At 35.8% G+C, this 27,659-nt stretch overlaps 1 protein-coding gene across 1 annotated transcript in view; it reads right to left on the bottom strand.

Moving 5' to 3' along the window:
• The window catches only part of LOC140140029 (uncharacterized), a 169,679-nt gene that overhangs the window by 33,847 nt on the left and 108,173 nt on the right, over nucleotides 1-27,659 (bottom strand). The window contains exons 3-6 of the mRNA XM_072161840.1: nucleotides 24,644-24,767; nucleotides 16,688-16,771; nucleotides 9,460-9,810; nucleotides 6,140-6,251 (exon numbers count right to left, since the gene is read on the bottom strand). Coding sequence (XP_072017941.1) covers nucleotides 6,140-6,251; nucleotides 9,460-9,810; nucleotides 16,688-16,745 — 521 coding nt within the window. The 5' untranslated portion in view covers nucleotides 16,746-16,771; nucleotides 24,644-24,767. The remainder of the gene's footprint in view (nucleotides 1-6,139; nucleotides 6,252-9,459; nucleotides 9,811-16,687; nucleotides 16,772-24,643; nucleotides 24,768-27,659) is intronic.

Genomic DNA, 27,659 nt, shown 5'->3' with positions numbered 1-27,659 from the left:
TTGGGGATATGTATCAGGTATTTTACGTCTTATTCGACTTAAATTATTCAAAATTTGATGAAAATATATGTTTAAAGTGACCGATCCCTGAAATATTTGTGGATGTAATGTAATATTATTTATTGCATGTGTTCCCTATTATATATAAACTAACATGTCCAAGCTTCATTTGAATCGCTCTACTGGATCTGAAGTTATGATCCCAAATGTGAAAAAAGCAAACACTGATTTTAGAATTCCTCAGACAATCTCAGAAAATATTGTTCGAACACTTTAAAGGCCTTATTGGAAATAGTCCCCTTCTACCCCCGTACAATGTTGGCATACCCAATATGCTCATCTTCACATATCTTCTCCCAACATTGATTGGTGGGGAAAGGGAGGGATATGCTTAAGATGAACATTGAGAGAACTCTATTATAAATCTTAGTTTCCAGTGACTCATATAGCGTGCGCACTATACTAAGATGAACATGGGAATTACAGTGGGTGTTCGAACACATTTTTTCCGGGATTGTAGGTCCTACGGGGCTCAAACTCGGTGGATGGGTGTAGTTCTGTCCTGGCAAGAAGATGTTTATGTTCGTTGAGTCATTCGACCCCGCCCCCCCTCCCAGGGGTCATTTGAGGTCAAATGACTAAAAACTGTCATATGGGCATGTAACTAGGTCCTACGGGGCTCAAACTCGGTGGATGGGTGTAGTTCTGTCCTGGCAAGAAGATGTTTATGTTCGTTAAGTCATCCGACCCCGGGCCCCCTCCCAGCGGTCATTTGAGGTCAAATGACTAAAAACTGTCATATGGGCATGAAACTAGGTCGTACCATTACTCGTCGATGGTCGATAGACGTCCCAATAAATCGGTCACCGGTCAGTTCTACAGAATAGATCTCCAAGGCTAACGATGGTTTACTATGGAAACATGTTAAATGACATCAAGAAAATTTTCCAAGTTATTTATTTTGAGCTCTTTCGAGTATCGACGAGTAATGGATATATTCTGTAGATTTAGGTTTTGTCTGTGACTGCTAATGTGAGGCCGTCGTAGGTCGTACGGGGCTCAAACTCGGTGGGTGGGTGTAGTTCTGTCCTGGCAAGAAAAAGTTTATGTTCGTTAAGTCATCCGACCCCGGGGCCCCCTCCAAGGGGTCATTTGAGGTCAAATGACTAAAAACTGTCATATGGGCATGAAACTAGGTCGTACGAGGCTCAAACTCGGTGGGTGGGTGTAGTTCTGTCCTGGCAAGAAGATGTTTATGTTCGTTTTAAAGTCATCTGACACCGGGGTCTCCTCCCAGGGGTCATCTGAGGTCAAATTACTAAAAAGTGTCGTATGGGCATAAAACTTGGTAGGTACAGTCAACATTTAAAACAACATTTTTTGAAGGCCATTTTGGGGTCATCCAAGGTCACCACGGGTCATCTGAGGTCAAATTAGTAAAAACTCATATATGGGCATGAAACTTGGTGGGTACAGTCAACATTTAGAGTTATAAGTTTAGGTCATTTTGGGGTCATCCAAGGTCACCCAGGGGTCATCTGAGGTCAAATTACTAAAAACTGTCGTATGGGCATGAAACTTGGTGGGTACAGTCAACATTTAGAGCCAAATTTTTGGAAAGTCATTTTGGGGTCGCCAGGGGTCATCTGAGGTCGTATTAGTAAAAACTGTCATATGGGCATGTCACCATCAGCCTGGTAATCGCGCCCAGCCGAGAACCGCCAAATATGGTAACCGCCTAGTCTATTTTAAAACTGATGCATCAATGACTATGTTCATCATGTCATTATTGTATCATTCTCACATACATTAGGAAATGAATTTGGAGAACAGAGGCCTTGCATGTGACATATCATCCCGTAAATATGGCGGACTACTCAAATGCATTCAACAAAAAGCATGATTGCAATCAAATAGGTTGATGACAACATTTGATTGAATGGACTGCACTCCGCCATAACTACGGTGAAGGACACCGGCTCAAATCCTTTGTTTGGAGCCAATCGATAATTTCATGCAGGGCCTCTATAGACGAATCCAACAAGCCAAGTCATGGTCAGGATTTGGTCGGCCATCTTTGGGTAGCCGCTAGCACCAACCTGGTGTTTTGAGCGCCCTATTATGCAAATAAAAGCCGTCTAACACCTAGAGAAGATGCAAGGACGAGGAGGGTTAATAGAATAATACAATAGAGATAATTCCGCAGGTAATCCCGTCGCATCTATTTATACTAAGTCCTTTTATTCGCAAGTACATCCATTTGTAGCGTTTGATATGGTGTAGTTAATCCGATTATTATGTCACTTCAACAGCGAATAGACCATGTAGAAGCTGTGTGTTTTGCCGAAGGGAACTGTAGGGCCTATTGTGTTGTAATAAACTTTAATCATTCTTTTTGTCTACCTGTGTTTTCGCGGAAGATGTAAAACGGGTGATGGAATGCAGTTTAAAATTTCCGCCAAGGCCGAATCATTTCACATTTTGGGTGCATTGTAGCCGACGGCTACCCAACTAAAGGCTGCTAGTCAGGTGTAGGAATGCGTGGATTTGGATTCGTCTATACGTTCTGTTAATAAAATACTATGCTGACCTCACACTCCAGTAATTTCAGATCATTGAGCTCAGTAATACATCAAAGAATGTCTTCCAATTCATGAAAACAAATAGATAATCTGCATATCGGATTAAAAGCTTGAGGCATTTCAATTGCAAGGCCCATTACTTATACACCAACAACAACATAGGCCTACAAGTGTATATAATGTAGCATGTGCACACATTATCATGTTGTGGATGGCGAATCAAGCTGCAGTCCCTACACATTCCCAAATGAATGCAGTGACCAGCCGGTGTTCATGGACGTACTGATCATTATGTATGATTTAAACTCATAGGTGTTGTGCGTTAAGTTTGGCAATTTGGGAGGGGTGGGTTTTACGGGGTAAAAATTTCAAATTGCTCAAATACCCCTTTCAAATAATATCAAATTATTTAAATAAATAAATAATTTAAATAAATAAATAAATAAATAAATAAATAAATAAATAAATAAATAAATAAATAAATAAATAAATAAATAAACGAAAAAAACATTGAACAAACTGTAGCGTAGCATTAAAATCATAATAACCATTGCTGACGGGCGGATTCGAACTAACGATATTGATATTACCAGTCTGATGCTCTAACACTGAGCTATGCCATCATCTAGTAATGAGGGTTGAGTTTTTAGCGTATACAGTGTTTGTCTGTGATAATGCCGCCTCGTGAAATAAATAAATATAAAATCTCAATTTTTAATTTAAATTTATTTGATAATTTTCTAACCTATATTTTCTTTAGAGCAGGGACACATATTTCCTCTTTTATCCAATTTGACCGCTAAATAAGAATCAATTTCTTTTATTACTGATTTAATTCCGCGATTTGTTCCATTAAGCAATATCAAAGATTAATGTCGTACATCTCATAACAGATATTTAGTTGGCTTAGTAGTCTTGCACAGTGCTTTTTAACCGGGAGGTACCGAGATCGATTCCCACCTCTTCCTGCATTTTTTTTCAAGACTGGGAAATAATAACCTGACATTCGCCGCTGACATTCGTACTGCAGAAGCGGAGTTGTAACTTGTTCAACTTTGCTCCTTCCGTAAAAGGGTACATTATTTTGGCACTACATTATTTCTTTTTTTCCACATTGCTGGTATTAAATATCAAATGGTCATAATTGGCGGTCACTTCAAATCATCGCCAACTGAACGAGGTTCAGGAATGTCCTCTCATTGTTAATTGTTGGTTAACCCACCACTTGAACAGGATTTAACCAAAGCAAACAAAGACTTAAGCTTTTTTACGAATGCTTTACATAAGTATAAGCTTATTATCCTCTTCAACAATAGGATTAAAGATTGGTGCTTGACTGGAATTACGTGCTAGTGTCATTGGTTATTGTTAAAAGGCAATAAGGTGTGTAATTGCAATATTTCCTCTGAATAGGAAAGACACTCTACATCGAACCATGCTGGTGGTTCGAATTAAGCCCGATCCTGACTCCACTTCGCAGCGGTATGCGATGCTGCGATGCTTTTCAAACATCTCAGCATCGCGCGATGAAATTAAAATGTACAGGTGGAGTCAGTATCGGGCTTTAGGAGAATGTATCTTCCAAACCCAATTCGAAATGATGCGCTTGAGAATTCAACAATATAAATAATGGTAGCTGTATTATAATACACATTAATGTTTTAAGCAGATATTCCAAAATATAATACGTTTTCTGTCTTTGCTTGTCACGTGGTAGGCCTATGTTGAAGTTGCGATTATATTTTTAAATAAGTTTCAAATGAATAACGACAAGACAAGTGGCCGAGTGGTCTAAGGCGCTAGGCTCATAGAGTACTAAGCCGTGCGCCGTGAGTTCGAACCCAGCCTCTGCCGAACTTTAAAAGAAGTAAATTAAAATTTTACTTTAATTTTAATTTCATATTTGGGAAATGTGACTGGGAGAATTTATGTATGGCGTGGAGTGGTGTGATAGGGCATGTACTTTAACTGGCCGGCGCGGTCCGCTTTATTGGGACGTCTATCGACCATCGACGAGTAATGTCTTGGAAGATGCACACACTTTGACGTAGGCCTAAACTAGATTTTCTCCGACATTACTGGCAGGTAGTAGTACATTGACTACATTAAATATTTCTGGTTAGTAATTTCCTTTCCTTGAAGGAAATGGACTGTAATCACATTAGCTAACCCACAACAAATTCCTCGCAGTTGAATTGTTGAATTGTGTAAAGCATTGGAAAACCCCATTCTATTAATAACCAATTGCTACCTTCACAATATATGATATAAACTGGGAAATTTCTAAAAATAATTATAAACATTAACCTTTCAAATTACATCACTTCCTGTGGGTTTACCCCAACATGATGTCATATTCACTCTACAATGTCAGGGATCCCCTAATGGTGCAATACACTGAACATTGTATATAGAAAGGGGAATTCCCAACTATCCAAAATCATGAAATATATTTTAATTGTAAACAAAGATAAATAATCAAATTAAATTACGCGTGTTAGAAATGATTTTGGTGTGCCATTTTGCCTTATGTATATATTTTGTTTCCTGTTTACCGGTAATAGGGAATGATTGTAAATCAGAAGCTATATATCTATAACAAAATATGATCCAGTCCATTCTATGTACTTTACAATAAATGTGACCGTCCACGGCGAATGAGCCGTAAATTCCTCCCCCGGTCAATTTTGTTTTATTTCGTGTTTAAACAATAAACATCATAAACTTAAAAATGGTATATCATTTGACTTCAAACGATATCCAGGTTATGGTTTGTTAAACTTTGCTCCTTCAACAAAATTATAGCTTTTTGCGTTTTTACATGTGTCTCTTTTTCCACATTGTTGGCAATAAATATTAAACAGTCATAATTGGCGGTCATTTCAAATCATCCCCAAGTCAACGAGGTTTAAGAAAGTTCTCTCATTGTTAATTGTTGGTTATGCATACCTGTACAAAATACAATGCCTGGTAACCCACCACTTGAACAGGATTTAGCAATATAAGCAAACAAAGACCAGAGATATTAAAAGTTCTATGGCCATCTAAGGTAGAAGCTTATTATCCACTTCAACAATAGGATTATTGATTAGTTTTTGACTATCGAAATGAGACGGATGTCGGGCCAGCTTAAGTTACCGATGAATATGACCTTCGTACACATTTTACACCGTAACTCAGAATACAATAAGGAATTTACGGCTCATTTGTGCTGCCGGGTCACAAATCACGTTTAAACACCTGTTTGTGCCTGAGTAAAACCCATACCTATATGCATTGTCTATTGGCTCTTAGTGCCAATGCTCTACATCGCTGAACATAGTTATATAAATTCCCAATATGAAGTGAATTTTTAGAAAGGCCCAGTTAATGAATGTGATGAAAATTCAAAGCCATGTCACAAAGATTATCTTTCGGCTCAGAATAAAACTAACACTAAAACCGTAATCTTTTAGATGCATTATACATTTTCTTCCTACAGTATCTATTTTAAGAAAAAATAATTTTGAAAGAGGCTACCTACAAAGATCCCTTACTCTTAATTGCGCAATACTTACAAGTGAGTAACGTGTGTTGGTAAGCGTTCGATTACGTCTACGGTCCATCCTAATATGCACTGGACGTCCAATTTACCATCAATCGTCACACATTGACAGTTATGTAAACACTCTGTATTTATAGACAGGGGAAAATGAGAGGTTGATAATTGCGGTAAGACGATCGAATTTGACATTATATTTAGCTTATCAAACAAAAACTTAACAAATTCAGGCATGTTACTTGCTTGCGTATTGCAAACGCTCAAATGCATTTCTACAAACGTTGCCTATAAATAATGACGTTGCCAAAAAAAATGATGCTGCTTATAAACAATCACGTCACCTATAAGCAATGACGTTGCCTATAAACAACGACGTTCCCTATAAACAATAACATTACCTATATACAATAACATTACCTATAAACAATGGCGTTGCCTATAAACAATGACGTTGCCTATAAACAATGACGTTACCTATAAACAATTACGCTGCCTATAAACAACGACGTTCCCTATAAACAATAACGTTCCCTATATACAATAACATTACCTATATACAATGGCGTTGCCTATAAACAATGACGTTGCCTATAAACAATGACGTTGCCTATAATCAATGTCGTTGCCTATAAAAATACGTTACATATAAACAATTACGTTGCCTACAAACAGTTCCGTTGCCTGTAAACAACTACGTTGCCAATAACATTGATGTTGCTTATAAACAATGACGTCGCCTATAAACAATGACGTTACCTATAAACTATTACGCTGCCTATAAACAACGAGGCTCCCTATAAACAATTACGTTCCCTATATACAATAACATTACCTATAAACAATGACGTTGCCTATAAACAATAACGTTGCCTATAAACAATACGTTGTCTATAAATGCGTTTCTACACACTATGACATTGCCTATAACAACGTCGTTGCCTATAATCAATAACGTTGCCTATAAACAATAACGTTGCCTACAAACAATTACGTTGCCTATAAACAATAACGTTGCCTACAAACAATTACGTTGCCTATAAACAATACGTTGTCTATAAATAAGGATAAAATTTAGGTTTCTTAATCGGACTCTTATGTAGCACGTATTCCAAATTGCATTTGTGTTTAATTTCATTATTTTTTAACCCGTAATTTGTGTCCTTAAAGTTGAATATGAAGACATGAGCGTAAGAAGACCGTAAGTTCACTTGGCCCCTCAACATGTATACACTAAAGTTGCGTATAGTTTCGTATAGTTTGGTAATGTTTTATACATGTTCAGGGACCAAAACAAAATTTTCACAACCTTTCAAGATGTTTTCACCCTGGAACATGTATTAAACATTATAAAACTCTAAGAAACTATTCGTAACTTTAGTGTATACATGTTGAGGGGCCAAGTGGAATTACGTTCTTCTTGCGCTCAGATCTTCATATAGACCTGTAAACCGTTATTACTGGGAGGCAAAAATTAATGTTATCACACAAAATATTGCTGGAATACAGTTCCTTAATATGGCCACATTAATAGGTACAACTTTAATTTGGGTTTTATTTATGATGCGCATGGTATTTTTATTTTCTCTATTCGTAATTGGGTGGCTTGACCCGTACTTTAAACACCGCATGTACGGTTAATTAGTACAATGCGGATATCGAGTCAATCCCCCTGGACCTTTCATTACTTGCCCGGACAAATCCAATTACATACATTTCTATAATTTACGTTCCATCCAGCTTTACTTTAAGGCTATTCAGCAAGGTTTCATTAAAAAACACGATGCTTCGTTCTCTAGAGTGCCAACGGGTTATATAAGCCTTATTGCGTACAGCGTCTGGGAATTCTTGCAACTATCATGATTATCTAAATGATACTGATACTTTATCGGCGGAAGGGTACCATTTCTAATGATAACAGGAGTATCAAATCATTAAATTTCAATGTAAAGCCACGACGTTACGTTCTCGAGAGTGCCAATGTGCTAAAAGCTTATTGCGTACAGCGTCTGGGAATTCTTGGAACTATCACGATTATCTAAATGAAACGGACGCATTATCGGAGGAAGGGTACCATCAGATGTTTAAAATGCAATTCAAAGCCGCTACAACACAGATGCGCATCATATCGCTTATCATAAGCCACATAATGCGGAGGGTTTTCTGTATTGTGCCATATCTGCACTTTGGTACACATAGTTGTAGTTATCCACCTAGTATTTAACCAATTAAAAGGTGATTTTAAGGTCCGTCGAAAACCCTAAAATATGTCAAATATCGACAAAATATGAAGACAATTCAAAGGTTACGTATACCATTGTATTGAGATCGCATTGTATTTACACGGAATATGCCCGGGCATAGAGAATGTGTCTCTCCTGACATAAAAACCGCCATGTGTAGCTTATTCATTAGAATTACGCGTATTCCATAAGTGCAAAAATACATCGAGACAAGTATAGTTTGGAATTTACAAATCTCTCTTAATGCCATATTAACAGCAAGAGAGAGTTTTAATGACCAAAGAAGCGTCTATAAAACTAAAAGTTGCGTCAATAAAGCATTTGTTATTAAGTTCACGCCTATTATTAAAGTTAACACTGATCTTACTAACGGGGCACGTGGATTGTACCACCCCTCATTAAAAAGATATGTCCTCTGTGCACAAAATCTTGCACTTATCAGTGTACTTATATATATACATTCGCTTTTATAAATGCGCACGTGACCATCTCCGCGCTGCCATAACAGCTTATAGACATTTAGTCTCGAAGTGAGTGGCGAGTGGTCTTTCTATACATTTGAATGCAAAGACGGAACAACATGTCTATACATTTTTGTTAAACTTTGTCATTTATTGTAAACGTTTCCATCATTTCATATTTTTTCCGTCGTCAAATACTTTCAAAATGTTGTTTTTGATCATTATTACAAATTCGGAATTGCAAAATGTGTAATAATTTTGCAATTCAATTAATACTTAAATTTGATGATATCTGTATCTATAGAGTTCCTATGCATGAGGATTATAGCGCTCAAATGACTTAGGCTAATCGTTTGTCCATCCGTTGGACTCAAGTAAGGGGGGAAAACCAACCTCCTTGGGAATAACCTACTGCCTTACCTAGGGATAGGATAGTCGGTCAAATTGCGATGGCAGTAGGTTGTTGAGGCCCTGCGATTTCTCTGTTAGGGGCTGTGCAATAATTATGAGCCCTGGTGGGTGGGTAAAATTAGGGGGGAAGTTTTGGCGAGCATAGTAGTCATTTTAGAAAGACATGTTTATAAAAATGTGTTTTTAATCACACTTATGCTGTAAAAAACTACTTTAGAGCTTACCTGTTCCTTTATAAAAACTCAATTCAATCGTTAAATTGGTCTCCCAAACTGCTTTTTCATCACCAATATATTTGATCCAAATTTTATTTCCAAAGGTCACTATAGAAGTAGTGTTAGCGCCATCTATCTTGGTAATAATACTTTCCTCGTCACTACTATTATGGTAATTTCCAATCAGTACATAGTCTTTTCCACCAGGCTCAAATTTGATTGGATCAAGAACAATCCGTGTTTGATTTGGACTAGTGATAAGCCAATCACAGTTTGTATTCTCGGCATCCAATATGGCGGACAGTGATTTCGATACTTTGTCGTCAGCTGCAATTGTCACGTGTTTTGGCGCACAGTTAGCTGCAAAATGGAGCAAAACAAATAATATGAAAATATATTCAACAGGCACACAAATATTTCCTGTAGAACTGTAGACTGATTGGTTTAAGAATGGATACATATTTTAAAAATACATTAAACCATCTTTTACCCAAATATGATTTCTAACTTCGAATTTCTATTGCAATTCTTGATTTATACCAGATTTTTCCATTTATTTAGTTACATTCACGTATGCCAATAATAATAATAATAATAATAATAATAATAATAATAATAATAATAATAATAATAATAATAATAATAAATTGACCTTTTCGACAAATTCAATAATTCCTTACGCTGATGCACAAATCGTTACTGCGCACTTGGCGGCTTTCAAATGCGCAGTAACGACGTTCGCTAAATGATGTGCAAATCGGCGTGACGTCAAATGACGACATCTCAGGGCTTACTGCAAATAATTATGGGATTTACAGAAAAGGTCACTTCATTAAAGGCTTAATGTACGATTTCCTTCAAATTTTAAATTTGTCATTATATACTCAAAATGCTGAAATAATACTAGTACATCATGGTATTTAAAAAAATTCTCGTATTCCATATACGTTTTCTTTGTACTCACTATATTATTAAGACAAATAAAGCTGACAGACATATGAGTTCTATCCATGATATCACAAGGCTTGTTATAGAGGGGGGGGGTCATAATTTATCGGTAGTGGGAAACCTTTAGATATATTATTGACCTTAATTATAAAACCACTAGCTCTATGGAAATATAGATACAATTATTGGCTTTGACTCATTTCCTATAAGATCATTCATAAATAATTAGAAATGCACTGCATTTTTTAGTTAAATTGCTACAACTGGTAAAATAAGGCTCCTGCTATCCCACTCGCCTAAACATGTCATTGCACAAAAGGCATCATTACACATGTAGGAATGTTGGAATACAGTCAATGTCATTGCTGGTGTTGCCTCTTTTGCTGACATGTGTTATTACCACAGGGAGAACCGTTTGTTTATATTGAATCCATCTCATGATAGTTACCTATCATGCATATATCATATTTAATACATCAGTAACCACATAAAATTGGGCTTAAATAATAGTTTATCCTTTAAAGGCAATATCATATGTATTTTTATAGTCAAACACCAATCAATAATCCTATTGTTGAATTGGAAAATAAGCTTCAACCTTAGCTGGCTATAGAATTTTTAATAGCTCTGGTCTTTGTTTGCTTTGGCTAAAACCTGTTCAAGTGGTGGGTTACCATGCATTGCATTTTGTATAGGTTTGTATAACCAACAATTAACAATGAGAGAACTTGAACCTCGTTGACTTGGGGATGATTTGAAATGACCGCCAATTATGACTGTTTGATATTTATTGCCAGCAATGTGGAAAAAGAGACACATGTAGACTCGAAAAAAGCTACCATTTTGATGAAGGAGCAAAATTTAACAAACCATAACCCCGCTTCTGGATATCGTTTGAAGTCAGATGATATACCATTTTAGTGCTCTAATGGTGTTTATTTTCTAAACACGAAATAAAACAAAATTGACCAGGGGAGGAATTTACGGCTCATTCGCCGCGTACGTTCACATATATGTAAGAAAAGCACGTATACAGGATATGCACAAATGATCATCTAATAAAGTGTCAGGTTTCGTTAGCAACCAGGATGCTGCTTGTTTGCTTGTTTCATCATCACTTTCTGCAGAAAGAGAAAACTGGGCCATTTGTACTAGGTTTCCATGAACCATCATTATTTTAGATTTAGATTTGCACTACTAGTATAAGATAGCCTTGGACAACTTAACTACCTAGATACTCATCTGCTGACCATCCTTTATTACACCGATATTGCTTTAAGCGTTAACTGATGCACCGATTGCCCTATTTATATTGCTTACAGCAATAACCGAACCACTCATTGCCTGTTTTTACACTAAATTCTAATCAAGTGGAAGACAGTTTTCCGGATATCTTGATATTAAACAGGGTGATCAAAATTGCTCTCTCAAGTAAAATATATATTGATTTAAAATACTGTTATGTCCAATACCACTTCTTCTTCATAGCGTGTCCAAGCGCAGGGTCAAATGCGCCCGAGCCAATAGCTGACACAGTGACGAGTAGAATCGCTGAATTCAGCTCGGTCCTGGTCTGTTGAGACACCTTCCCTCAGGCCACGTGGAATCAGCTCCAGGTGGTAGCTGCTCACTGGGTTGCAGTCCCAAATCTGGTGAATAGGGAGACCTCTCTTTCCACAGGGTGAGTCTTTCCGCTTCCTTGGAGACTGTCCCAAGAGGATGAACCTTGCTTTAGAAGCTTCCTCTGGATCTAAGGCGTTTGGGTTCAATACCACTAACTGTCTATTTCCAATGGACAAATGGCTACATTCTTGTAGATATTGTATTTTGGGACTTTTAAGTCAAACACATCTGCGTACAATTTCAAAACATAACCGGTATCTGCTGTATCACCCTATATCTAACGCTAGATACCAGAAGCAATAACCAGTTGCCCAGTTAGATACCAAATCACCTCTTGTCAAACCATATTAGTTTGAACTTAATGAATATTTTATGTCGCTAACGTACACTGCCCCTCATCTATCTTAATATATAGCCCACTGTCTTATTTACAAGGTTAACTCAAGTTCATTAACATGATTGAAATAAATTATAATCATTTGTGATACCCGACCCATGCAATTATACTGTGGTGATATTTTGTGATGGAAAAAAAGATTAAGCTAACGATTACTGCCTTCATTGTTTTCAGTCAGTTATGGCTGCTCCAATCAGTACTTTATATACATCAACACATTTCATTACTGATATTGATTCTGTTGTAAAGTGTAAAATATAGCCAGATTTGTGATGTTTATCGTCCATTTTGGCTTTTTAGGTCACAATTATCGACTAATAGCTAGACACTAAGACAGCGCCTGGCCACCGATCCATCAAAACCACAGTTACACATAAAATATAATGGACAGGTTAATTTCAGGCCGGTGCTGCGTGCAAAACCACATACCTTTGCAAAATATGATATTTTGCATATGCAAAACTACATACTTTCCAAAAGTATGTAGTTTTGCATATGCAAAACTACATACTTCGGCAAAATAGGTAGTTTTGCATATGCAAAACTACATACTTTACGGTCATTATGAAAAAATACAAGTTTTGCTTGGAAACCCCGTGCAGTTCGTGTTTGTGAATAAGGGTGCATGTCACAATGATTGGTAACTTTATATTTTAAAAGGCAAAATATAGCGGATGGTGTTTGTAACAAATAAATTAGCAATATCTGTCAATATCTGTCCCCACAATCCTAAAGTATGATATATATTATATAAATTATTCTTTGAAATTAGAGAATACTAGTATTAGAACAGTGACCGTATCCATTCTGCCAGCGGCCGATACCGAACAACACATACACGGCCTTGACCAGCGGAAAAAAGGGATTTGCATGCTGGTCAGGTAGAAGATAAATATACAGAGTGACCTTCAGCTTCTTCGTGTTTGGTCAGACCTACCGTATAGGCGTAGGCTGCATGGGGTGTATCCTGCGTAAATTAGTGTTCTTGTTCAAACCTGAGACTAGTAGTAGGCCTATATCTCAGGTTCAAACACATGTTTCACACTTCAGTGTACGCTGCATGACTGTATGTTTCTGTTTTCAAGGATGATTATCCTAATGTCTAATAAATGATGAGGGACAGTAATTTGGTAGTATGCACCCTTACAACACACATCGCGCGGTGTTTCTTTATGCAAAATAAAAGTTATGCAAAACATCATACTTTGTAAGTATGTAGAAATGAATGCTATACCTGGCGACAGGCTACTTTTAGGAGCAGCCTGTCCAGTGGACTAGTTGTTGTTTTGCTGAACTGGTTGTTGTGGTATTTTGTGACAGAAAAAAGAAGCATTTAAGCTGAAAACTACTGCCTTTAGTGACATCGGTTAGATATGGTCCCTCCAAACAGTATTTTGTATGCATTGAAAAGCATCACTGATGTTTCATTACAGGCAGTGTTACGAGTAGCTACAAGACTCAAGGCCATAAAAACCTTTTACCCAAATTCACAACAAAACACACTGTTTGATTAAGTTAACTATATGATTTTTTTTGTATCTGAATCTGAATCAAAAGTATAATATGATATCTAATGATCTGATACATAAACATAAATTTCTGTACAGTGTGAGTCAAAAGAGTGTAATAGAGAAAAGAAGCCATTTTTAAAACATTTTATATATGATATATCCATCATTGAACTTGTATGAAAATATCAAGGATTTAGCATTTACCGTTTTGTTTTTATGACAAATTTTATAGCGATACCCAATTTTAATGTTTGTCCAAGAGACATCTAAAATTTGAATGTCAGCCCACTCTGTATAAGGTAGATTTGGAGAAACTGCCATTTTATTAACCTCATTGGCATTGAAATAAAATGGAGCACCCAAAGTGTTATTGCCCTTGGTCTTGTTTAAGGAGAAGAAACATTATTTGTTGTTATTTTCTTTTTATCTTTACTTTAAAGATGTTTATTCTCTATCAAAATCATACACATTTGTAGGCGGGTTTTTCAAATGTCAAAATGAAATGCGCGCAAATTGAAGTGGATTGAATTACAAAATATCCAGTAAGTTGGACATATTGGGATTAAAACAACTAGAGTTGGAGTCGTGTTAGGTATGAAGGACTTAAAGTAATGTTAGAAAGTTTGTTTGAACAGAAAAAAAGAAATTACAATAACGCAAAAATCAACCTTATTTAAGTTAAAGTCAGTTTCAAAGCTGGTGCCTTTACCGTGCATTGTGTGCTCTCATTAAAAATACATGGTACCTCGTGGACAAATAACGAAATTGGGTATCGCAGCAAAAGGACTTATAGAAATTAAACGGTAGTCGCGATATATTTTCACAAAAGGTGACTATTGAGTGTGGCATTTATAGAATATTTTAATAATGGGAAAGTTCGACTTGGTTCTTGCATAATTATTGATTCTTTGCTCTGTTGCACTTTTTCTTGACTCACCCTGTACTTTATAATCAATCAAAATACATAGGTTAGGAATGTTGCTTAATCAGCAGTCTTCTTCTTGTTGTTGATTACAAAGTTCTGATTCACTCTATGTTTCTGTTTATTGATGTATATCCTCATTCACTTGTCCTGCAGAATCACTGTTCAGCGAAGTCCACCGTTGACTTGAATATATCCTTTGAGTATGAAATCCTCACACAGATGACAATCTCCAAATTTGGTTCTATTTTTACTAATCACTCCCTTTTCCTAGGAAACAGGCTTTTACTTGCACTGATCTACTTTGACAAATGTGTTGTTTCATAAACCAGACTTCTGCAAGTCGACAGTAAAATATATTTATTTTTAGGAAGAGGCACGCACTTTGACGTACCGTATTCTAAATCTTCTCCGTTTTACTGGATAGTATTACATTGACTACATAAGATATCTATGCTTCGTAATCACATTTCTTTGAAGGCACATGAAATGTAAGCACATTACCTAGCCCACAACAGCACTCTACCAATAATCATGTTTACCACCAAAATGCCCCATTATATTAATAGCACATTACTTCGTTCACACTTTCACAACATATAATGATGTAATCTGGAAAACATTAACCTTTCTCATTACAACACTTTGCATTATAGGAAATTCCCAGTCCATAAACACTCCCGACATTGTTTACTGTGATTGCATGACAAAGGGGATTCCCAACTTTCATGAAATAGCATTAAATTGTAAACAAAGATTAATGATCAAATTAAATATTCAGGGCACATCACAGCAGATATACGTGTGTTGTATATTGTGTTAGAACAAAAGTAGTATTTAAGCCAACGATTACTTCATTCGCGCAGAAATGGCTACTACAACCAGCTCTTATGTGGCTCTTATGGTATGGTCAAAAATGGACATTTTCGTCTACATATTCTTCGACAACTCAAAATCATAACACAAAAGACCGATATTGGAATACAATGATTGACATTTTTGGAAATGTAGTGTCAGCTGAGGCTATTGCAAAAATGCAATTAATTTGATACCCATGGAAGTATTTGGGCACTGAAAACGGCTATACATGCAGGAGTCTGGAAAAGCGACCTTGGGCACAACAAACAGTTCTCCGTATATCCCGTGGAACGAAGGCATGCGTGGCAAGATTCGCAGTGATATGTGTCGGTTGTATACAATAATGTGGTGTTATTACAAGATTTTCCGTCGATATCCTTTCAAAATTTAGTTCATGTAATGTAAACATGAATAATTCGGAATCAATCTCCGAATGTGTAATAAGATAGATATATATATATAGTAGCTTTGATTTTTATCTGAAAAGTTCCTATCTTGCAACTCACCACTTGTGGTCTTGGTATGGCGGCGCCCATGGGTCACGAGGCATTGAAGAATTGTCTTTTAAAGCTTATTACTTATATATTGGCCAAAGTGCTTGGAATTTATTTAGAAAAAGCAACCTTCAGTAACGGTCAATGCACGACATATGGGCCAACAACTTCCAGCATTCCAATCACGATTGATATCGCGATTGCTCTGATAAGTCTATCGACCTGTCATATACGTTGACAAGATAATATAATCAGATCGGTTGAAACTCATATCTCATCTCAGACCATCCGGTGCCCCCTTTGAACCTCTATTAAAGAATACCTACCTTCGAAATTAGACTGTGTCCTCTGGTATGGACACGTTGTACAAGATTGATCGTTTAAAATTAGCAGCTTATAATTTTCAATTATCAAACAAGGACCAGCTGTCAACTTTTCCATTACTATTTTAATTGTAATTCTGATATAAAATACATGTACTTACCCTGACTAGTAGTCAAATACGCCGTAATGGAAATGACGATTGCATAAAACCAATACATCTTCCACGGTTTGGTCACTCAGAAAACTGCAAGAAATGTAATATCAATTAAAAAAAGGGAAATTGTTTGTGATTTTGTATAAGCCGTGAACTCGAATGTAATAAATGAATGAATGAATGAAAAAAAATTACGTGAAACGATCCATTGATAGAATTGTTATTTAGTATAAGCTTGCGTAACATTATAACATTTTCCCCATATGCACACAAATTCACCAAGCGTCACGCATCTACTATCTTTACAATCTAGTGAATAATTACACTTGGCGGATGACGACCTCTAACTCAAGACAACAACATAATTATTAGTTAAGATGCAAAGCAATATATTTGTGCATTTTCTGATAAAGCATGAAAATTTCCACACATAACGTACATTATCTAAAGGTTATTTACTTCATTTTATTTCATTTATTTTATTTATTTATTACACTTTATCACTGGCTAGAATTACAAATGTATAATATTGCATTGCACATAAGTTACATCACAAATTACATAATATCATAAAAGGAACAATTATTTTTTTAAAGTCCAGCGAATGGCTGGAGCGAACAGGTGATATACACCTCTAAGACCGCCCACCAAATCCAGAAAGAAGGGAAGGGAAAAAAAAGTTGCGTCTTCCTGCAATTACAAAAAGAGGCGCAAGTGCAAACACGAGTTGCATCAAAGGTGCGAGTAAATTTGGACTGGTAAAACTCCAAAACTTGTGCTTAAATGAAGCAACATAATTTGTAGATCTGAAAATACTAAAAGCTGGTTCCAAATGGGCACCATACGCTGAAGAAAGCCCATCTTGTGGTATTCAGTTTTAGAAAGCATATTTACCAGCAGCAGAGGATCAGGTATGGAAACTATCATGCTTCTATCTAAAACTTATCATTTATTCTATAGAGCCATTCTTGAGTTGCGCGAATGACTGAGTGTAGAAATGTTGGGTAGTGACGTGGCGAGTGTGACAACATCGTATTTTAGAGGTACAGTATAAATTAAATATTCATAGAGGAGATTAGAATTTGTAGCGAATTTTAAAGCTTAGCACCTTAAAGGCTTAGTCAGTGGTTTGCTAACTCGGGAGGATCGAAAAAAATCTTCCAAATTCAGATTTTGACACCTTTGTTAGTCTCTTTGATATGGCATGCATGCTAACATAGCTTGTTAGTGGTTAAAGCAGAAAACCAAAAATAATACCACATTTGAAAGCTGGGAAAGAATGTTTTACACCCCTAAGATAGCTAAGTACACAGAATCAATACTAAAAGCGACAAAAAGAATAATAATCTTTAAAGGGTGGGATGAAAATATTTAGACTGTACATGATATACATGTATGAAGATTATTACAAAGATTACTATATCGAAGTAAAAACTGATTTTGAATTGAGGCAGCTGCGCTTTTATGTGATTGAGACACCGGTAAACGATATTGGGAATTTGCATTTCGCTTACCATCGCCTATATTACAGGCAAAATGTAAAAAAGCTAGAAGGAAAAACACGAAACCAAGCTAAAATTAAGGCATATTCGAGCGTCAATCCTCGCGAAAGCAGTGCAGTTTCATCAGCCGCTTTCTTTTTCCTTTTGGGTGAGTGGTATAGCATACGCTACACATTTTGTACATTTAATGAAAGCTAGCTAACACATAGGAAATGAATTTTTAGGGGCGCTTATCCATGGGAGAATTAATATTCGCAGCCGGGAGTCAAAATCCGCACAGAAGGTGTTATATTCCGTGATTCGTATGAAGAACAACGTAAGCAAGTACAAAAAATAAATAATTAAATAAAAATAAATAAATAAATAAATAAATAAATAAATAAATAAATAAACAAATAAATAAATAAATAAATAAATAAATAAATAAATAAATAAATAAATAAATAAATAAATAAATAAATAAATAAATAAAACAAATACAAAAACCCAGAGTATTACAACGGTATTCTCCAGATTCACAATGTGAAATTTTAGTCAAATATTACAGTTTTGGAGATTGTTGAACCCTTCATGTACTGTAATCCTACATGTGTTGTTGAACTCTAAATGCGTTGAGTAGTATGACGGTAATCAAATAATATATTTTTATCAAGCGACAAACCTAATGGCTATGCAACCCTTTTCTACAAGTCAGGTACAGTGTAATTTCAAGCAAATTAATATCATATTATTATTACCGTTCTTAAGTTAACATAGGATGCATTCAAAAGATACCGGTACAAACATGCCTAGCAAACGGTCCAAACCAATCATATTTAAGGGTTATTCAAAACAGGTTATTACTGTTCATATCTTGCATTCATAGTCAGGTATATAGTTACGAAAAGTATGCACTTATTTATGAATACGTACGTACATACACAACAGGTGATTACGCTACCAATTTATATTTTACATGATATATTTCTGCTGGCTGCCTTGTTTGCTTACAGGTGCGCCACAAACGATATATAAACTGCAGTCTTCATATTAAAAGTCTTAATTTGCGCGTAAATCCCGGGAGCTAAAAATATCAAATTGCTCGATTATTTTGAAATTGTCGCATACAACCTTGAGAGAATAACAACTTTGATCGATGTTATTGCATTTGGGATTTATTAAAAAATAACATCCGTAACACTTTAATAATACACAAAGTAAACCTTTATTGAATTCTGAGTTGACTGGCAGAAGATAAAAAGAATATATATAGTATTCTAAACCCATCAGTTATGCGGATTTATCAGATTCAGAATATATACTATTCATAAACTCCATAGCGGAAACCAATAAGACAAATGCCAGGAGTACTAATTTTGTTTGTGAGCACGGACACCCACTCCGAGCTCCCCACACTCAGTGCTTTTTCGGTAGATTAACGACCATTGCATGCATTTTAACTTTATTTTTAAAATGAGACTGGCGTGGGAAAATTAGTTACATGAACCACAGTACAAAATGTATGAATGAAGCTAAACTTTACATGCCACTGTTGCTTTTTTATAATGATTTCTTACAAACAAAATGGATCATATCAATAGTTAGATTTCCGTTCGTATGTATATTATCGTTGACCGCCTTTAACATAATTATAAAAAGGACAATTATTGTGCGTATTTGGTTTCGTACGTGCAAAATCTTTAATACTGTCCGATTACACCTTCTTGGATCGTATTATAAAACTATTTTTCTCTACAAATGAGACACGCACAATATGTTTATTATGTTATATACATTTTAGACAAACATTATATTATTGTTATTATTATTATTTTTATTATTATTATTATTATTAATATTATTATTATTATTTTTATTTGATTTAATGTTGATTGCATTTAAAAGATGAATACCGTTACAAAATTCCTACAAAACCTAGCATAATAAAGGATTATTGCGTTATTTGTTTTTAAGTTTGTATATCTTGTAACTCGTAGTGATGTACGTAGATGCGTAGATATAAAATAGGTGATTACCCTACCAATTTGTTAAATATTATATTTTCCTGTCTTATACGCTTGCAGGTGCGCTGCAAACGAAATATAAGCTAACAGCCTTAATATTAAAAGCCTTTTGCGCGTAAATCCTCGGAGCTAAAAATATCAAATTGCTGGATTATTTTGAAATTGCCGTATACAACCTTGGGTAAAAAACAACGTTGATCGATGTTATTGCACTTTTGATTTATTAAAAAATAACTTTTGTAACAATTTCAATAATATACTAAGTAAAACTTAATTGCATTGGATGACAATTGCCAAAAGATAAATGAAATGAGCGAATTAGCATCTTTGCTTGATAAAACCAACATCATAGGACTTGAACAGGTATGACTGATATGGTCATCAGATCTACTGTCCTATAAAACTGGCTTTTGGTGTTCCTTAGTCTCCAGTCTTTTTTTATTCATATTTTGAGCCCATCGGTAAGTTGTAAATATACGGAGTTAGAGGATTCTGAATACAGGGCATGTATATAGTACACATTCACAATATCAAAAATAATTTACGTAATTTTGTTTTCATGCTATCGTAATATTGGTGGAGTTAAGTTTCATAGTTAAGTCCACTAGTTGTGTGTCAGAAGATTTAGGAAATATGCTTTGAAGAACGTGGACTTGTTTTTCTTATACAACGAAATAAAAATTCAATTGTAAGTTGGTATTATGTTTATCCATGCTTTACTAGTGGAAATCCCCAGTGATAGCTTTGCTTAGAAAATTGTACACTAAGTTACACAACAAAGTAATGATTTGCCAAACACAGTTGCACACCCTTGATTGCTGCCCTCATTCGGTCAACGTCCAGGTTGACGACTGAAAAACTGATTAGTTTCGAACCTTTCTTTCCGAATCTGGGGAACGGCGACTGCGCAGTTCGGTTCAAATTGACCTCTTTAAAGGGGCATTTCGTGATCCACAGCCTCATCCCCCCACTTTTCCCAAAAAAAATTGAGATTTTTACACCACTGGATACCTCTGGCTACATAATGTTTATGTACCAAATAATTCTTGCAGATTAATTCGTTTAGCAAAAATATCGCCAAATTTGAATTTCGTTCTGGTGCACCAGAACGAAATTACAACACATTGTCTATGGAGCAGTGTAATACACATAATCATGCATAACTCGCAAACGCAAAATCGGAATCAACTGAAATTTTGGAAATAAGCTTTTTCGTGGATATCTACTGAAAAAATGTCATAAAAAGAGGATGCTAGGATCACGAAATCCTCCTTTAAGTTGCGCATGGAGAATGATAATCATATTATTAGTTAAACTTTCCTTTGTATATTTTCATTATCCTTGAATATACAGGTATTAATCTATGTCAAGTTAGAGTGTTTGGCAACAAATTTGGTATCACATTGGAGCTATAACAATATTCTGCACATGACCATATCAATTTATCAACACGATCAGATTTTGATGCAAGACGGGCTACATTACTGCGGACTTTCTTTATTTGAGGTGTTTAGATACTCGACATTAAATGCGCAACTTCTGTAGTGTTAAAATAATAGCACTATTGAAAGCTGGAAATGAAAGTCTCTAAATCCCGTGGATATCCAATTACGCACAATTAGTGGAAGAAGCGACACAAAAATTATAATAACTATTTAATTTTTCAAACGTAATGGCTTGGGCGAGAAGGGATAGTTTTATGTTATATGAACGAATTACTTTTGCAATGCAATTATTTCAAATATTACTCGATCGATTGCATACTGTTGCAGCTGTGTTTGCATGTGATTTAGACACAGCTACGTGATATTGGGAATTTGAATTTAGTCTGATTACCACCGGGAAATAAGACGTTAGACAAAATAGAAAGACGCTAGAAGGAAAAACACGAAAATCATGGCATATTGCGGCAGAGATTGTTTAGTCCTCCTCGCGTTACATATCGTAACGTAATGAGGCGTTTTGTTTGACAGAGTTCTGTATTTTTACAAAAACAAATACAACCTGCTTTCCAATTGATGCGAATAAGTGAGTACAAATACGTACAGTATTAGTACGGTTCTCTTGAGATAGATAATGGCAAATTTCAGCGAAATATTTTAGTTCGGGAGATTGTTGAACCCTGCCTTGTATTGATGTAAACACATTCTGAATTATGACGGTAATCAAATATGTTTACAGTGGCTTAGTGTGGGTAATCGCATGGGGGGCACCGACCATGATTGGGGGGGCACCGGGTCTGATTTGGAGGTGGACATAGGCCGTTTTCGGCAATTTTCCTGTGGGATTTTCCAATTTTGCAATCGATTGGGGGGGGGGGGGGCACGAGCCCCCGTGCCCCTATGACGCTACGTCACTGTTTGTTTATCAACTGGCAGGGCTTGTGTCTATTTAACCTTTTTTGTGCAATATCAGACACCGAACGTCATATCATATTATAACATTTGCTGAGGAAGACGCCCTCACTGAATTTTTAAAATTCCTTTTTTACACGATTAAATTGTACTTTATTAAACCAATATACCCTGCAAAAATCAAGACTCTAGGTGTTGTAGTTTTGTCAAAATCCGAGATTTTGAATAAAACGCCGGAACGGCGCTTTATTATTACGATGGAATTATTAGTCGAACGCATACACGATGTTCATAACACACAGTAAGTACACGGCGTACGGAACGGTGATATACACTACAAAGGGTCGCACCACAACATGACCGAATGAGTGGTACGTATTGGCGACATGTGCGCTGGTAGTAAATTCCAATTTTCTTTGCTTTGCCGTAGTTGTTCGGCTCAAAAATAAAAGGGATATATCTGACAGTAAAAGCTAACATTTTATGGAAAAGAAATGCTAATCTATTTTGTTTGAAAATGTTATAATATGGCTTTAAGTTGGATTATTTATTGACACAAACAAAAAATACATATTAAATGGTTATTGATACATGTTATTAAGGTTTATATATTGCATATTCTAGTCAGACATATGGTTATGGAAACTAAGTTTGGACAACTTTATGAATGCGTAGATAAAACAGGTGATTATCTACAATTTGTATTTACATATCAGATTTCCTGGAGGCTGTCTTGTTTACTTGCAGAAAACGAAATGTAAACTAACAGCGTTAATATTAAAAGTATTTTTGCGCGTAAAATCCTGGGAGCTAAAGAAGATTGTTTGATTATTTTGAAATTGTTGCATACAACCTTGGGGCTAAGACAACGCTGATCGATGTTAGAGCATTTGGATTGTATTAAAAAATAACTTCAAATGAAGATTTTGGCGAATTTAAGTTCCGTAAACGAGTCCACTTTTTTAGTTTTGGAAGATTTAGGAAAGATGCTTTTACAGATAGGATTTTTGTCTGTAAGGACAAGTTGTAACAAAACCACAAACACATCTTGTACAAATTAAATTTTCATTTTGGTGATAACTTAATCTTAGTGGAGTTAAATTCCATAAATGAGTCTGCTAGTTGAGTGTCAGGAGATTTAGGATAGATGCTTGAAGGTAATACCAGGGACTTGTTTTTCAGATTCAAGCATATATTCGTATAATTCAATTGCACGCTGGAATTATGTTTATACCTCGCTGTAACTTGCTTTGAATGTTCCAGACGATATAATAACTTTTCTTAATTGAGATGATTTTATCTGCTATGATATGGTTACTCAATCCAAGTCCCCAAAATGTGTTTTTGTGTAAGATGACTAAATGTGTTTACCAACTCACGAAAAAAAAGAGAGATACATAAGTAAAATATTACACTAAGTTTGTAATTAGTGATAAAAAGTAAGAGTTTCCAGCCAAACACCATAACGTTGTACCTCCGTGCGCAACGATGTACATGCATACGATTGGTCAGTGATCGCTGACTCGTTATTGTATACTTGAGAAGACGATTGCTTACTGGTATAACTCATTGAAATTATGCCGCCTGTTTTATCAAAGTTCTCATAAAGACTGCACAAAAAGTTATAAATACACATATAGCGTCAGAACTGATAAGTGTGCTCCCAATATTTCAGCATAGAAAGATGGATGATTTATTTACGCGCATTTTGATACCCCATTTGTCTAATTTCGTTCAATAGTAACAACACAGCAGTGTTTTTAAAGATAAATACCCGAATTTAAAAGTTGCAGCTATTTGTATTGATTTGAAGTCATCGCGACGATAAATGGACAGTTTTACGTGTCACAGTGCTTGCGTTATATAACCATCGATCGCTGTAAACTGCAACTTTTAAATTCGGGTATTTTTCTTTAAAAGCAATACTGTGTTGTTAATATTGAACGGCATTTGACAAATGGGGTATCAAAATGCGCGTAAATAAATCACCCTTCTTTCTATGTAGAAATATTGTGGAAACAATTATTAGTTCTGAAGCTATAGGCGTATTTATAACAGCTGCGTTAATTTTTGTGCAGACTTAATAATGATCACTTGGCTTACCGTTCACGTAATACAGAGAAACGTCAAAATGTAATGAGTCACATTCCGGTCTAGTAGAATTTCCTCCTCGGATGTTTGGTTAAGCAAGCATACATCATGACATATCAAATCACATCATCACTACCTGCAAAATACAAGAAGATGATAACATCACATTAAGATAACAAATAGTGTGCTTTTGACGGTAGTGAAATTCTAATGGATAAACATTGACTGTGAGTCAACACCAAAACTTGTTTTAACAGGGTGAGTTCGAAAACGATTGGTGACAAATACAACATTTGTTGAATGACATTCAGCGTACGTTGTTTCCAAAAGAATTAAACATCTCGAGACCCCCTGACACATACCCAATTCACTTTATGAACATTCCAGTATCCACATTTCAAAATACATGATGTGTATTCAGTGGTGATGACCCATTAAAGTATTCATAGTCATATGATAAACAAAGTAGTTCATAGAAATAGTTAGACTTTCGTTCTAATGTTCAATACCCTTGACTGGCTTTGATATATTGTAAATCGGACAAATTTTGTGCATTTTCTACGTTATCCGCAAGTTCATTACGTACGTGCAGAATCGTCAATACCTGCTGAATAAGAGACCTCGCTCCTTAAGGGATCCAAAATGAGCGTTTATTGCGTTTCGACAGTATTTTTTGTGGAACATGAGAGCACCTCAGACCTATCGAATTGCATTCTGAATACGAAGCATGTCTTTCTGATATCAAATAATTTTCATCAGATTTATAAAGTTTACTTCAAGTACTGTTAAATATCAAAAATATCAATTTTAATGATTTGCCATAAAATGTGTATTAAATTGCGAATTTCAAAAAATCAAAATTATTTGATATCAGAATGACATTCTTCGTATTCAGAATGCAATTCAATATGTCTGATGTGCTCTAATGTCCCAAAATAAATACTTTCCAAACGTTCATACCCCAGCCCTTAACAGGCAAGCGATCTTGAATAGTTTGGACAGGAGTACGATCACGGCGTTTGGGAATCGTAACCTCCTCTCTATTGTATCATAGTATCAATGTCGTGTTGCTATGTCATACCTACGGATAGCATTGCAGCACCGATGTTGCCACTATTTACCTATGTTGGATACTTAGCTTTCTTCAGAATGTGTCTAGATATTCATTATTTCTGTCCTTCATTGCACAACAACATGTAGACCAAATGAAAGGGCAATTGAGTCAGTGTCCCATTTGTTTTATAATCTGCTGCTCACTGTGTCGTTATATATGAAATACTGTTACATCGGTTTGAGCAGAAAGGTCCATTTGTATCAAATGCTACTATTTCTATTTTTATGCAATTGTGTGTTTTTTCTGGTGTGATCACCAATTTTGGGACACTTTTATGTTTTATTTTTGGTACACAATACGAATAATAAAGCCGCCAGCATATTTTCCTGCCGCTTGCCGCTGCGGCAAGTGGCAGGGCGTTTCAACCAATGACAAGCCTCTATTGTGTCCGTTTGTCTGCAATGCGCGTGCGCCACGCCGCTCAGCGGCAAGCGGCAGGGTAGTATGAAACCAGCATAACACCCTTCGATTCAACTTTAAACAAACTTAAAACATGCAGGCTCTACTATGGCGCATTTACCAATTATCTAGTTTGAGTACGTTGGTATTACCCGGGTATTTACTTTACATGCGATTGACGTGCGTTTCGTTATAATGCATGCTATTATTCTATTTGGAGTAGCGTTTTGCGGATTTGGTTTTTAGCCTGAGCAGTATTGATTGAGTAGATTGACGACGTCCAGACACTAAAGATGTCTGTTTACTCCCATTGCCGGTAACGAGCGATTGGATTTTGACCAATGAGATGATTTCTTCTTTTCATAGCAATAATAAACAATCCAGCTCAATGGTCAGATCTTAGACCGTCGCTTGCGATTGGAGTATAATTCAGCTTCATAAGATAGTATGTAAAGCTTTCACTTTCTCCTTCTTATGTATACTCAATCAAATAGAAAATGTTTCATTTTTGTTTCTACACTCTTCTAGGTTTAATGTCAAAGGGACATACACCCACATCAAGTTCTATGAAGTATGATGTTATTACTTATGAACTAGGCAACGCAGATACAGACATACGGCTAGACACAGACAGACAAATAGGTAGACAGACACACATCACAAATATGTGCTTTAAACCAGCTCGTATGTAAATTGAAACAAACACATAATAAAGGATTTAAAACAAATCAAAGGAACAAACCCAAGCTCTCAAATTTCAAAACAGACTGGCTTCAAATATTTCACATATTTAAAGGTGAAGAACCAGTTTCGTTGCTTATTTTTCCTCTCATTTTCAAGAAAACAAAAACTCATAGAGAGATATCGATAGCTTTTTAAGTTTGAATCAGAAACGCAATCAAAGAGAAAAAAAATAAACATCATTGCTCCAGAGACCCTGTCTGAGTTTAGGCTAAAATTATATCACACCTCACATTACCCAACCAGTTATGGCTCCTCTAAGCCTTCAACACATCCCACACACACCCTATCGTACACATCCATCCCATGCCAGTCTCACTAGGATCCTCATCTATCAGGGCATATTTCTTTAACCCTAATACATTTGTACATTCATTGAATGACCTTTGAAATTTCGGGTACAAAAACTCATACTCTGCAACTTGAGGTCAAATTTTGTACTATGGTTGTTTTATTGAGGTTATTGAACTATGTCATTGAGATGAGGTCATTGTGGTCCATAGTGTCTGCAAACTTGCATTAACACTTGGAGTTGACAAACTTCACCTACATTTCCAAATTATCCCGAGGTATTATTGTTACTACTACAAACTAACAATGAACAGCACAATAACTGGCGGGTAAAAGTATCTACTGGTAAGCCACTTACGATACAAACCTAAGTATGCCCACTGGCTACCCATTAATAGTCTGGACAAGGTATAGAACGCTACATCAACAGGTACTTCAAGGAGTGCCATATTTGGAAATGATGCAAGTTGTTTGTCGATGATA

The sequence above is a fragment of the Amphiura filiformis genome, chromosome 18 (assembly GCF_039555335.1).
Source record: "Amphiura filiformis chromosome 18, Afil_fr2py, whole genome shotgun sequence".
Taxonomy (NCBI): domain Eukaryota; kingdom Metazoa; phylum Echinodermata; class Ophiuroidea; order Amphilepidida; family Amphiuridae; genus Amphiura; species Amphiura filiformis.
Note: the sequence above shows the minus strand (reverse complement) of the source record. Positions and strands in the feature narration are given on the sequence as shown.